This window comes from Clupea harengus, chromosome 13 (genome assembly GCF_900700415.2).
Source record: "Clupea harengus chromosome 13, Ch_v2.0.2, whole genome shotgun sequence".
In the NCBI taxonomy this organism is placed as follows: Eukaryota; Metazoa; Chordata; class Actinopteri; order Clupeiformes; family Clupeidae; genus Clupea; species Clupea harengus.
In genome coordinates, this window is record NC_045164.1 from 27,330,981 (window position 1) to 27,345,413 (window position 14,433).

The following is a 14,433-nucleotide window of genomic DNA, read 5'->3' on the forward strand; positions in this document are numbered from 1 at the left end:
CCCCACACACACACACACACACACACACACACACACACACAGACCTGAACTGGCTGACAGATGAGAGATGGCACCCGTCCCTGTTACAGGACATCCTGAGTGCATGGAGACACTTTGTGTCCAAGGAGCAGTGAGGTGATCCTGCACAGGCCCGGCTCTCTGTAGAGTGCATAGCATTCTGACTCAGGTGATCCTTAAACAATGAGGATAGTCTAGTTTCTTTCCCTCTCGTGGCTTTTTATTGTTCAGTCCCCTCTCCATATGAACACGAGGAGAAGCAAAGCAGGCCTTATATATTTCATAAAATAAAAAATAAATGTTCTTTAGGGTATAATATAGAAATATTAGTTTAATCACATTTTTACACTCATTCTCTGACCAAATGCATGCAGGCCTGTAGACATCAAAGTCTACACAAATGTAGGTTGAATTACTTTATTTAATTGAATTAGTTAATCGATTAATGCACACAGAATAATCCAAAAATGCTAATGTTCTAATATGTCAAGTAAATCACTAATCTGTGTGCTATAAATGGCATTGTGTATAGCAAAGTGGGGTTCTACCCCCCCCCAAAAAAGGGTTCTACTCAATAGATAAGATGAAGAATATGTAGAAACTTGAAAAAAAAAAAAGATCTGCTGAGATAGACGAGAGGTAGATGTGCTATCTGAAAAAAAAGCTCCAGCCAGCCTCTCAAATCTCCACATGGAAGATTCCGGAACGGATCCGCCACACACAGTGAGTCTGAATCATAGGTGAGAAATGTGAGCAGTGACGTACGTGACGTACGTGCCTGTCAATCTTTTGGTTTAGGGCAGCCACCGTAACAGGCCCAGACACACACACACACAGAAAAAAAGACGGTTCGTCCTGCGTGCCACTTGGGCTAACTGACACACTCTAGAAGAACACAGAGAAACACTAAGAACACAGAACACAGAACACAGGCTCATTAAGAACACAGGCTCATTAAGCCCAACGCGGAGAAACACTAAGAACACACAGAGAAACACTAAGAACACACAGAGAAACACTAAGAACACACAGAGAAACACAGAACACAGAACACAGAACACAGGCTCATTAAGCCCAACGCATAGCGGAGCGTGTCAGCCCACTGGGATGTGTTGATGACGTCATACATACACAGACAGGCCTGAACCTGCCTTGTTGTAAGGTGACAGCTCCTTCGCATCCGCGAGAGGCTAGGACTCGTTTTGTTTAATCACTGTGTTAGGCTTAATTATACTTGTTATATGATGTATGTACTATAAAAATGAAAAAGATTAAACGTATTTCTTGTTGCTGTATTTAAGTTTACCTAAACACATGTCATGTCATTCAACCACTTTAAGGAAGTTTAAAGTAACAGAAGCTTCCCACCCTTTCTTCTGAATATGCACAACTCTTTATGAATGATCCCTTATTTTCCTAAATTGAAATCATTTTTTGAAATGATTATTTCCTCAATTTAAATTATTTTTCTGAACTAATGCCTCAGTGTACATGACAATTCTGCATAGTATGTTGCTATACTTTTTTTTACTTTTAAAATATTACATTTTATCATTATTATATTAATAATAATATTTTAAATCAAAAATGTACACAAGTGTATCAACACTGTCAAGACTTTTGAATATGACTTCACACACCACTGTTCTAACAACTGTGGTAATATAACCTACGTCAGTGAATGACAAAATCCCATATAACCTTCAGACAGGTCATTCTGACTGGCGCTTTCACGCCATCTAGTGTGAATGTAAAACCATTGAGCGACATTGAGGGTCTCGCCACACTGAAACAATTTCCTATAAGAAAATCGTTAGTCACGTCGTAATACGAACAAAGGGGATTGCCCTTCTAAGGTTGAGAAGGAGACGCATGTTGATTTTCCCTGTGCAGTTTCAGAGAACACCACTCGTACTGTTTTCCGTTTTCTATGGAAATGACTGAAAGGCATCGCGGCATAATACAATATTTGCCCTAATATTGTTGTATTTCATAAAATTCTATATAGGAAATGCTGTAGGACTGGACGCCATACATACGGTACCCACATCATGCCGCTGGGCGGCAACGTTGTTCTACATGTTATAGATCAGCGTCACTCCGACAAAGATAAGGGCAGCCCACAATCCAGCCTGTAAAATAGTCTGTAAATTCTAACCACAATATATATTTTTATGGAATTTACATACTCGTACTAAGACGTGTGCAATATTTAACGAAGAAATGCGCAGAAGCCGTCATTTGTTTAATCTTAGATATTACTGTCGGTATTATTTATAATATCATAGCTATGTGTGGTTTTCATACGCCTTTCCTTTAAGACTGTTATGTGAGTATATGTGGGGAGTACAGCCTGTTCGGATCAAGCCTTCTAGCGACAAACCACAGGCCAGCACGCTGACGTCAAGAATGTGGCAATTGAAGTTGCAATCTGCCAACCTACCGGGCACGCGTCCAACAACATGCGAGTACAATGCAATAATCTAACCTCGTAAACATCTGACTCTTTAATAATAAATGAGAAAGAATTTCAGAAACACGCCGTACAATTCACCATATTCAACATCTCGCTTATCGCTCTCTTTCTCTCTGATACTCACACACACACACAAACACACACACACACACACACAGCAGATTTGCTGGGGTTTAGCACTTAGCCTTTCTTTTAAAGCCTTTTAAAACATAATTTCCCTAGCCAACGTTTTGTTAACGTCATGGGGCCCACCCAATTCTGTCAGACAATTTAATATTTAAAACCCAGGGTCAAACGTGTCCGTTTTTACATTATTCATCTGGATGTATATGTATTTTCATCAGTCAGCATTCAGAGTTGTGCTATTATTGAAGCTCAGATGCAACTAATGTTGCAAATTCCAGTCAAATATTTTTTTCCTGTCAGGCCATGACCAGTCAAACACTATGCAAAGGTACTGTTGATTGAAGGTGCACATTTATGGTTCGTAGCATGGCTAGATTTTCCAAAAAGGCTACAAAATTAAATCAATTGGCAGTTACCTAGTAACTTAGGTTAGTAGAGGTTACTATATGTGTATTATATGTTTAGCAGATTGTATTGTATATTTATTTTGTATATTTATTATATGTTTATTATATGTGTAATCTATGTTCAGAGTACTTATATGTTATGTTATGTTATTTATGTCATGCTATGGTAGTTTGTTGTGCGGTGTCTTGTCCTAAGAATTTCAGTGCCCAGTCTGACTCTGTTTTTCTGTGCATCTGACAAATAAATACTTGAACTTGAACTAGTCAAATGTCTTCTTTTGAAGAATGTAAGTCTCTCTTTTGGTCAAATCTAGCCTGTAGCCTACCAGTGTAACCACAGGTCAAACATGACAAATGAGACAATATTTGTGATCCACAGTATATGTTTGATGTCAATGGTGAGAGGAACCACTTCACACCAACCTAACAACCTTCATCTTTGACCCTTGACCTCTGGTGTTGCCCATGCCATCTTCACTTAGCCAATGACAGAGCGAGTCTGCTGACTGACATGCCAAACAACAAACCATATGCTTCTGCAAACTCAAAAAGATTTATAATTGGAGAATTATTGGATGTGTACCAATTATCCTGAGCTATAAACTACAGCATTTAACACTCAAAATAGTTGGACTATATGGCATGCCTTTAAATACTGGCAAACCTTGCTGCAGTATCCTAGCTTGATATCGGTTCTTCAAGGCAGGGCTTGGTGATGGTTAGGTCAGTGAATATTCAGGTTTGGTGATAAAAATATGACAAAACTATGATGAGATCGTAAGGAACATCCTGTCTGGACTTCTTGTTGGGTTTAGACAAAATCCCCTCGATCCCCAGACGTGCCACTCTCAGCAGCAGGTACGCCATGCAGGCTAGCTCTAGCGTCTCTAAAGAGGCAGGCTAGCTCTAGTGTGTCCAAAGAGGCAGTAGAGAAATGCATGTTTAGTCACTACAGCTAGCCTGCATGTTTAGAGACACTACAGCATTTCTCTCCCTGCCTCTTTGGACACACTAGAGCTAGCCTGCCTCTTTAGAGACGCTAGAGCTAGCCTGCCTCTGTAGAGACGAAATTCTATATTCTATATTCTATATTCTATATTCTATATCCCATTCATTTCTGTTGGAGGCGATTGTGACGTAGACGAGTGAATTGGGGGAAGCGGGGCGAAACAAGTTTGGGAAAGTTTAATCAGATGCAAATGAGGAGCGAATTTCTTCAGCTGCGGCCAATCAGATTGTTTGGTGTTGTCTCTGACGGTTTGAAAATTGCATTTTTTTGCTAAATTTGTTAAAAAGAAAATCTCGGATGGCCTTGCAAGGGGTTGTTGTTGTTCCTGGTATGTTAAATATTTAATCCTGTATTTACTTTAACAGAATTATATGATATGAAGATATAAAGACAAGTGACTAGTTAGACTACTAGCTGGGTAGCTTGCTAACTAGCTCGCTAGTCCAGTCTGTCACTCTATTTCCTTCAAATGGCTGTCAAGATTCAGGTCACCAGAGGAACAGAGATGGCCCTTGGGTCAAGTGTTGCAGCAAGATTTTCATTGTGAGGTGTGATGAAGAGCTGGAAAACGTCACAGCAACTCTTACCCAGCTTGACTTCTTACCCAGCTTGACTTCTTACCCAGCTTGACTTCTTACCCAGCTTGACGCTAACCCAGCTTGACGCTAACCCAGCTTATTGGCAGCCCTGCATGTCAGTGGCGCAGGGAAGGTGGAACACTGGTGTGATCAGGGCTTGGTTCAACTGAACGGGTCGTTATGAGTTTGTCTATCATCATGTAGTGTGCTGTGATGCCTGGTGCCCGGGCAGTGCAGAGGGGCCCAAGATGCCCCATGCAGCAAGACTCGCCACAGCAACCACCTTACCCCAGCAAGATTGGTCGGGGCAACTAAGGAACAGATCCAGGTGGGCGTGCTGAGCGTTTCCTAGGCGTTTCCTTGGCCTTGGAAACAGCGTATCAGTGGCGTGTGGCAATGCAAACACCACACCGCACCACTGCCCTGCACCAGCCCAGTGATTCGCTAGTGGAGCAATCCAACCACAACTGGCCACCAAATGGGCTCTTCTGGGTGACCAATACCCCCCTCCCCCCCACACACACACCCCACCCCACCCCCCGATTTTGGGCCAGCGCGTCTACCTCTGCATACCTGACGGCAGGAAAGGAAGGAGTCTATCTGGTGCTCTGATGTCTAGTACTGTATATATTTCTGTTCAGCTGGTGTCCGGCATGCCACCAAATCCAGGTGTGAGGAAGACTCAGCCTGGAAAAACAAGCAGCAGCTGCGTCAGTCGACGCGTGAGCTTGCAGTGCACGAGTTCCTCTACTGAAAACTGGCCGAATCCTGAGTGTGTGCAACGCGCTGATGAATCCTGGGTGTGTGAGTGTGTGTGAGTGTGTGTGAGTGTGTGCAACGCGCTGATGAATCCTGGGTGTGTGAGTGTGTGTGAGTGTGTGCAACGCGCTGATGGACATGAGGAACGATGACTGTCGCTCCCGCTGGACTATACATACAGGAAGCAGCCTTGTGGGAGGAACTGACACTAACATGGGGGTTATATGTAGCGTCTTGGACAGGTGCTGCTTTTGTTCCACACAGCCAAAGAGATCATAATTCTTGTGATCACAGTGTTAGTGTCTGTGGGAGTGATCTCAGTGTTAGTGTCTGTGGGAGTGATCTCAGTGTTAGTCTGTGGGAGTTCTGTCCAAATACTACACCCACACCCTCAACACAAAGTCAAGAATGATACAAACTTGAAAGCGAGGACACTCTATTTTACTTTTCATTTACATAAAATGTAACTGACATCAAAACTGGGACATCCATTAAATCCTCCTGAGGTACACCTATGACAGCTAGCATGTAGATAAAAATAGCTTTGAGATTTGGACTACGTACAATGGCAAGGAGAACGGAATTCTGGTGTGTGGACTAAACAGGTTGATTTCCGTCACCCAAAACATGATTCACAAAGTCAATAAAATCTTCTTCCAGGACTCTATGTAATACTACCGTAGGAGACCCAATGGCGTTCCCTCACTGAGATAATCAAATGTTGTTTTCTGAGAAGTGCCTTTTCCATTTCTGTAATCGTTCACACGAGGCCACTTGTTCTGTATTGTCTTATCATAGGTCTAGAGATGTGTTTGGCTCCTTTCCATGTTGTGCCTGATAGCCTACTCATTATCCATCTAAGTGGATTGCCTGAGACAGATACCTCTATGCCCCAATCACAGGTTAACAAAATGTGTTCATATATTATTGGGGATGGCATCTAAATGAATAGGTTCTATGAACAATACAGTGTGTGTGTGTAAAGCTAAAGGATACCAAACACTCAGAAGAAATCCAAATATTCGAATTAGCTAAGTGGGAGCCAGCTGTCATCCTTTTTCATCATTTTTTTCAATTTACAATTTTCATATATGAACTTTAAGGAGACTCATATCCACCGCTCTGGTCTTCCTAGAGAGATGTGTGTGTAGGTATCTCAAAGCTCAAGAGAGAGAAATGATTCCTTCCCGGCATTTAATCAGAGTTCTCCCCAGGGGAGTCCTGTAGGTGAGAGGTGAAAATATCACATTGCCATCATTACTGAAGAGCCCAGCCTGACTCACACACTTTGCAACCTTGAGACCCAGAGAGAGTTGCACTACGCAGTGGCAATAACAGACTTAACCACCTCGAGCGCCACAAATGCCGTCATTGGAGTAGTTTACCACTAAGACTACGACTGATTACACTTTTAAAGAAGAGGATTTTTGACTTGAAAAAATATTCTTCTGTACCTGTACAAAAATAAATACTGAGAAGGATACTACACCATGGTTTTGACCTCACTGTAAGTTCAGTGTTGTAAGATACACTGCATTTGTGAAGGCAGTTTAAGGAAGAGGATAGTGATCCTTTTGAAGTATATATACTTGTTAACTAAGCCGATGTATGACGTTATAAGAGTAATTATTAAAATGTTAATGCACACATGAGCTGTCATGGGGAGATCTACGACGTCATCCACCTCTCTGAATATGACCTTGCCACATCTCTGCATATGACCTTGCCACATCTCTGCATATGACCTTGCCACATCTCTGCATATGACCTTGCCACATCTCTGCATATGACCTTGCCTTCACTAATCTACAGCTCAGTGTAACCTGCGTCACGGGAAACACATAAGGGAAAGGATAAGGGAAAATTGGATCATTTGGAAAACTTGAAAGCCGTTTTCCAGGATAACTCATTTCTCTGTCTGAAAATGTACAACAATCAGCTCCACCTATATTACAGTAATATTACCCACAATGTATTCCCTTCATGCCTTATCCTCCAGTAGCTTCCAACTGGTGTTGCAGACCTGCCTGTTAGCTAGTTAGCTAGTAGTTTTAGACATAAATGTCTTACTGTTATAGAAAACCGTGTGTTCTCTTTACCTTATGTGCCAGTGGATCCAGTGCTACACTGAAGTGAACCAACTACACTCCACAGAAGATCCCAGTGGTTCTTCTGAGGTTAAGGATCTGATCCATTTCTCCTCCCAACAAGTGTGTCCCTAATATGGGATTGATGATACACCTCATGGTTCATCATCTTGCTTGGATTAATCATTATCTTTATCTTGAACTTGTCCCCATAGAAGAGCCCTTTAAAATGTTACATTGAATCCTCAAAGGTTTAAGGGGAAAACTTTCAGAGGCTAGCACCTCAAAGATACCCCTTTCTCAAAGGTAACGCCAATTGAATCCACAACAGTGTCCGTATTTCCCTAATTATGCCTTTGGTTTATCCAGCCATAACTAATCAGCCCTAGCGTCTGTAATGCCCTGGGCAGTAACGTGGGCCTAAAGATGCCCGTGTTTCAGAAGCGACTGCTTAACGCCTCGTAGACATGTTTGCTTGGATGATGTCACTTCCTCAACAGACTGATCCACCCTAAACTAGACCACTTCAGGCTGTGACATCACAGTTTACCTGTAATGACTGTGCAATAGTCACGTGATGACTACAAACTGCGTGTGTTAAAACCACACATAAACCTTTGGGTTCCCACTCCACGGCTTCCATGCAAAACACCATGGCGGGAGAAAGCCACGGCAAAGCCAGGAAAGCACTCCCCTCCGCAGGTCCAGCCTTCAGTCCAGTACTGCAGACAAAAATCCCTTTGTGGGTCCTGATATGAATCTCAGTGCCCCCGCCCCCCCGCCCCCCATTTCAATGTCTCCTCTACTTACTCCAGCCATAGAAATCGGAGAGAACAAAACAGGGCATGGGCTGCGAATGCGAGCCAGAGTGCTGGCGGGTGATGGTAGGGCAACAGAGCGCTGGCGGGTGATGGTAGGGCAACAGAGCGCTGGCGGGTGATGGTAGCTAGGCTACTGTACGCCTGTTGGCTGCCAAGAATGGCCAATTCATTCCACACTGCGCCTAAGGATCAGTGAAGATTCCCTTTTGAGGCTACCTATACATCGTGTCTCACACACCGGAAACTAGGTTACAAATGTCTGGCTATTGTGGGGGGGGGGGGGGACTTGGGAATTTAGCCTAAAATAGGAGGCAAAAAAAACACACAAGAAGACAATTCCTGACAACACTCATATTTTACACGTATTACGCGTATGGGAATATGCCTGATATGTCAGTGTTGTGTGTTTGTTTGTTTGTGTCTCTATGTGTGTGTGGGTCCCTGACAAAGTGCAGGTGGAAATGTGTGCAACGTACGTATGCACTCCAAACAGGCCCAGATGCCAGGCTCCACAGGGCAAGGAAGTGCCTGGTTCTCCCTCAACACATGCCAAGGGAAACTCTCTTTTTGGCCTGAACCCAGACAATGTGGCCAACAACGAAGCTGGCAGGTCGCTCAATGTGTGTAAACAGCAGAGCTGGGATCTCATTGCCAGTGTGATACGTGATACCTGCCAACCTTCGGAGCCGTGACCTTGACATAGTATGAGTGTTCTTTGTAAGGTTTAGAATGATGAAATATTTGAGCAAAATATTATACAGATGCAGCAAGACCAGCAAAGAAATATTAAACCATATCATGTTTGAAATGGGTTGTTAGATGGGTTTTGCCTAATAGACAGTGACGTGGATATATCATCCTATATGCTCATATTTCACAGGAATGATAACGAGAACAATTGACTTATTGTGAAGTGGCAGTCCACAGTTCCAGTGACGTAATGATATGTGCAGGAATTATGGCTGAAAGGGCCTGATTCAAACTAGTGCAAAACGTCCTCAAACTGTGCAATTTGATACGAGCTGTTAACATCAATATTTTAACACGGATTTTTTTTGCCATAATTTTGTTATCAATGCCATGATTTAAAAAAAAAAAACAATGTAACATTCGTTAAGAAAGCCTTTGTATGATACAGCTTCCAACGCAACCTCTTTTTTTCTTTTACAGCATTTTCACCTGTGACCTGTACGTGAACTGAGCAGAGTTCCCAGGTGAGAGGACTCAAAATAGTGGAGGAGTTCATACCTTCATCACTGTCGCTCGTAGGCATTGAGCCCTCTGCTTCCGCTTGGTCGCCGCCGCCGCCGTCGTCAGGAGTTTTTCTTTTCCTCGACATTTGTTTTTCTCGCTCGCTTTCAAATGATGCCTCCTCCTTGGATTTGTTCTAACCCGGCTGCGGAGAGGTGGTTGAAATCGAGACCCTCTTTGTTGTCTAGATAAGCACATGTAACTGGCAGGATGGCGTGTGGAGAAATACAAGCAAGAAGACACAATCTCATTCATTCAGACCTCCTCTGTTTCCTCTGCCAAGTATATCACTTCCAAAGTTGTTAGTGCGGATGCACGGCACCAGAAGACGATGTTGAAGTTGCACGGTGCAATTGGCACGAAACGCATATACCTCTCTCAACAATGATGAAGTGTTGCAATAGAAGTAATTATCTGGAAATCACGTGTGTCCAAAATCATACTCCACTGTGTTCAGCGTGAGAGCGCGCAGCGTTGACAATGCATTGCTCAGGCATATCGTCCCTGTTGGCAGAACAACATGCGCCCAGTGAGTCTCATAAATGTTGGTCTTCCACTGTAGCACTTTCACCAACTTTACCTGCATGATCAGCGATTACCCAGATTGAATCTTGTTGCTGAGTTGCTCTTTTATGATTCTGTCACTTCAATTTATAGCCTACAGCTTTGTCATCGGGAAACACCACGTTCAGTAGGCTATTTCACTGAAACTAAAGATGTAAGCCAATCTCTGATCTCGGCGATCGGTGCGTGGCCCTATGGTAGCTGTTCAGGGTAGAAGCAGGGCACTCTCAACATCTAACAGCGTCACCGGAGAGCGATAGAAATGCCGTCGCACGCGCACGCTGCAGGCGGTGGGAGGCAGATGCGGTGAACATCTGTGCCGCGAGGGAGAATCTCTCTAGATCCCTCCCCCAAAGTTTCGCCTCGGTCGGGCAAAACACCGCGAAGCTTATGGCAATGCGAATGCCGTGTTGTTGTAGTTTGGCTTTTATGAAACTACCATCGTTCTGTCTATTTACCAAAAAAGTCTCTTGCTTTGTCTTATTTGGGCTCTTCATAAAACTTACCAATTCAGTTGCCAGGGAAACACAAATCGACCAAGCCAACATCGTTCACCGCCAGTTCTCAATACCCTTAAATCGCGCAGCAGCGGCTTACCTGTTGTTTTCCCTAAAGTCCCAAGCCTTGATAGTCAGGTTGGTATAACGACACGCAGCAACTTTGCCTTAAATAAAGGGTTCAGCAGAAATAAGATATTCTTTTCATTCAGCAGACTCTGACGTCAGCACCCCCTTCGCAAATGATGCCAAGGCTTCAGCTCAGATTGACTCAAATGATAACAGTCGTGCGTTTTACGCAAGCAACACAAGGTTTTAAATTCGTCTGGTCTCACGATACTCATACAAAGACTTTCCCGAAGTCCGTTTGGCTCCCTTAGTGAAAACAGTAAAGATTTAGCATGCAGCTGTAGAACCTTGTGAAATATTTCCTTCGAATGTGAATATCTAAAGAAAAATTATCCCGAAAACCAAATGCAAATGTATTGTGTATATTATTTCACACAGTTAAAACTTTCGTTTGTTGCAGACAAAGCTTAGTATGGGGAGTCAAAAGTAAGATTGCTAGCATTGTTCAGACGTCTTTGAAGAGTCCACACCTGTTGTTTAGTGAAGTGCTTTTGACTGTTAGTAGTCATTTGCAATTTCTCTTCTGAATTTACCGATGCTTATCACTAGACATGATATCTTTAACACGTTTTCGCTCGTAAATATATGTCTACCCTTTCATTTATTAGGCTATTATTTACACAACGCGCATCTATTCATGTCTGGATTAGGCTGCGGTTCATTGTGTTTTGTCATTTATGAAGCTACACGTGATTGGTCATTTACGGTCAATAAAGGTTTAAGTCCAACCATGAAAACCATATGGTTTCATGCAAATGCATCCCTCGCCCTGGCAGTTCTATGTATCCCGATGACGCCCGCCTTCAGTATTTTCTGTAAGCAAACAAGCTTCACGCGCTTCACTTTCCCTCCTTTCACTGCAGCTACTGACGTCAGAGCTGCTTGCGTCAATGCTTGCGCTTTGACAGAGGGAGCTTTTTTCAATAGGATCCTAATGGGATTATTAGAGAGAGAGAGAGAGAGAGAGAGAGACAGAATGCCTTCAAGGGGTGTTCGGAGGGAAGGCTGAATTTGCGTGCAAACGCCGTAGCCTACCTACTGTGCACCCGAGAACGAAAACGTGAAGGGTGCTTGGGCTATGAAAGAACAAAAGACTGGCTGCTACTGTACAGGTTTTTTACTATCTCTGGGGGCTTTTTTCACAGTGGGTGTTCCAAATCCCACCATATAGGCTCAAATAGAAAAACAAGGAATACGTACAGTAGCAGTAGGCGCCTGAGCTACAGCCTAGCCTTGATGTGACTTTAACTGAACCCGACTTCAAGTCAGGGAAATTAATCAAACCTACGCTGCCAACGAATGGGGCTCTATGAACGTGCGTAAGTCTCGCCGCTCGATTACCTCGCTCCGTAGGTCGTAAAATGACCTGTGTTTGTGAGGACGGGTGAAGTTTCCCCTCTTTACTCTTTTGACAGACGTTTTGGCGTGTTGAAGGACACACTTTTCATAGTGTGAAAGACTATTAACATTCGCGTCTACACCAACAGTGTAAACACGAAATATGCTGAAAGAATAGAAGCACCTCTACTACTACCAGGATGGAGAAAGTCTCAGAGCCCTGTAATCAAGATCTAAGATCCACGATGGAATCCCAGATCTCTTTTCAGTTTCCCTGCGTGTCGCATTTTAATGTGGACCTTGATCTCTTAAACTGAAGTGTTGTTCTGTATTCCTCTGGGAGGCAGCTTCTCCAAAATGGCTTTTCCTGAACGCTCTCTCGTTCTCGTCCTCTCTTCTCTTTAACAGGGATGACGAGATGGTAGGCTAACAGCTCCTGCAGCCCTTTCACACGTCTAACCGCAGTTCACTCTTTTCTTTGCCAGATTCTTTGAATTCCAGCGGTAGGTTCCAAACTGAAAGAGACAGAAATTGTTCCCCGACAATCTGGTCTCCATGTGTTCCTCTAACTAACCAAGATGTCAGCTCTCTCTCTGACTGCAGTTCCGACCGAACAGAGAAGTGCGTGCATCCTCTCTTTTTTCATAAGGACATTTTTTTTTATTGGCTTTTGTGATACTTTTGAGTGTGTGATGGGCTTGTCAAAACACGTTTACATCACACGAGAAAAGTTTGCAAAATATTTCAAAAGCTTGGGAAAGCAACACAGTAAAAATACTGGACCTCGGCATATTTTTAAATTCGAAGATGTATTAGCTTTCGGGGAAATGACAGAGAGGCTCACTCAAATCCGTGTGTTCATTGTTGCATGTGAGAGTCCAAACTAAACAGAAAAGGAACACCGCCTCAAGAACAAGTGAACTGCTGTTGTTTCTCTATGAACGTAAGCAGGTTCTTATTTGCATAGGGCCATCATAGACTTTGGGTCACATTTCTCATTTGCATCGAGTTTCTGGCGTCAGCAGAGTTTGGGAGACATTCTGCCATCTACTGGACGTTTTGTGTCACACCATTTATTCCTGAAATCGTCCTTATATTAGTACTGCAATTCTTCCAAACTTGCCTCTGAGGACCCGTAGTTGCCACTGTGACCAAACCAACAGAACTCAGGGATGAGCTCAGTATCAGTTTACAATTCAGTTAGATTTGTTTTCTTCACACTGTTAGTGAAAAAACGAAGAATAATTTACATACTTATACTACAACCACCGTATAGTTGATAAAGTACAAATTCATACAAATCCAACACATGAAACGTGTCTGAATAGAGTATACACTATCAGGGAGAGAGACGGACCTTGAGTCTGTCAAGTAAAATCGGGGTGACAGGCCAACTGTTGAAGACTGATAACAATATGTGTTTAAGACACGATCACAGTCCTTAGACGGTGTGTGCCTTCACCTGCCATGTCCCAGAGCTTCCTCCGGCAGAGCCCCACACCACACACACACACACACACACACACACAGCCCACAGCCGCCTGAAGCACACCAGATGGATGTCATTTTCCTCACCTACGTGAGGGAATCCAGTCAGAAGAAGAGTACACACGAGAGGACGCAGTCAAGCCCGAGTCGTCATGAGAATGCTGTTACACAACACGATGTGATGCGAAACTAGTGTGGGACTATAAATCGATTTTTAATTTGAGCGAGACGTGAGAAATGAGACATCTATTTAAAGACACCACACTGTGACCTTCTCATGATCGCTTCTTAGGTTGTCCAGTAAACACACTGCGTTACACAACTATTCCATTCAAGCTACTGCCACTGAAAGACTAAAGCTGAAAAAGATTGGTGTTCCACAAAGGTGTGTTGGTCTTAGAATTGTTTAGCCTACGAGACACTGGGGTGTAGAGAAATACAGGTGTGTAAATAATGTTTGTTCAGTCTCATTTGTGTGTGTGTTGTACCTTTCATTGTCACCAAGACCATTTGAATTAGTTGTATGAAAAACATTTTATTCAACATATGGCTGTGAGGCAGCATATTGCATATGACTGAAATAAAAAAACGTAAATGATTCATTTTGGAAATTAAAAATCTGAAATTGCAATAAGATTAACAAAATAGCATTCATATTTACATCATTTACATTTAGCACATAAGGGTTGAAGTGCTCTACTACACAAGATATTGAAAGTGATTGGCTCTCAATTCAGTCTATTGCTGTTACTGGAAGCAACATGAATGTGTTAGAATGTGTCCCAGCCCATATACACAGATTTAAACTCCATAAAAAACTGAACATCATCCTCAGTTGTTATTGCATAGATGCCTAAAATATCCACAAATGACTGGCAACAGTCT

At 43.0% G+C, this 14,433-nt stretch overlaps 1 protein-coding gene across 1 annotated transcript in view; it reads right to left on the bottom strand.

Moving 5' to 3' along the window:
• Positions 1 to 9,836, bottom strand: part of pde10a (phosphodiesterase 10A) — a 114,325-nt gene extending 104,489 nt beyond the window's left edge. Inside the window, exon 1 of the mRNA XM_031578788.2 lies at positions 9,530 to 9,836. Coding sequence (XP_031434648.1) covers positions 9,530 to 9,620 — 91 coding nt within the window. The 5' untranslated portion in view covers positions 9,621 to 9,836. The remainder of the gene's footprint in view (positions 1 to 9,529) is intronic.
• Between the last annotated feature and the right edge of the window lie 4,597 nt (positions 9,837 to 14,433).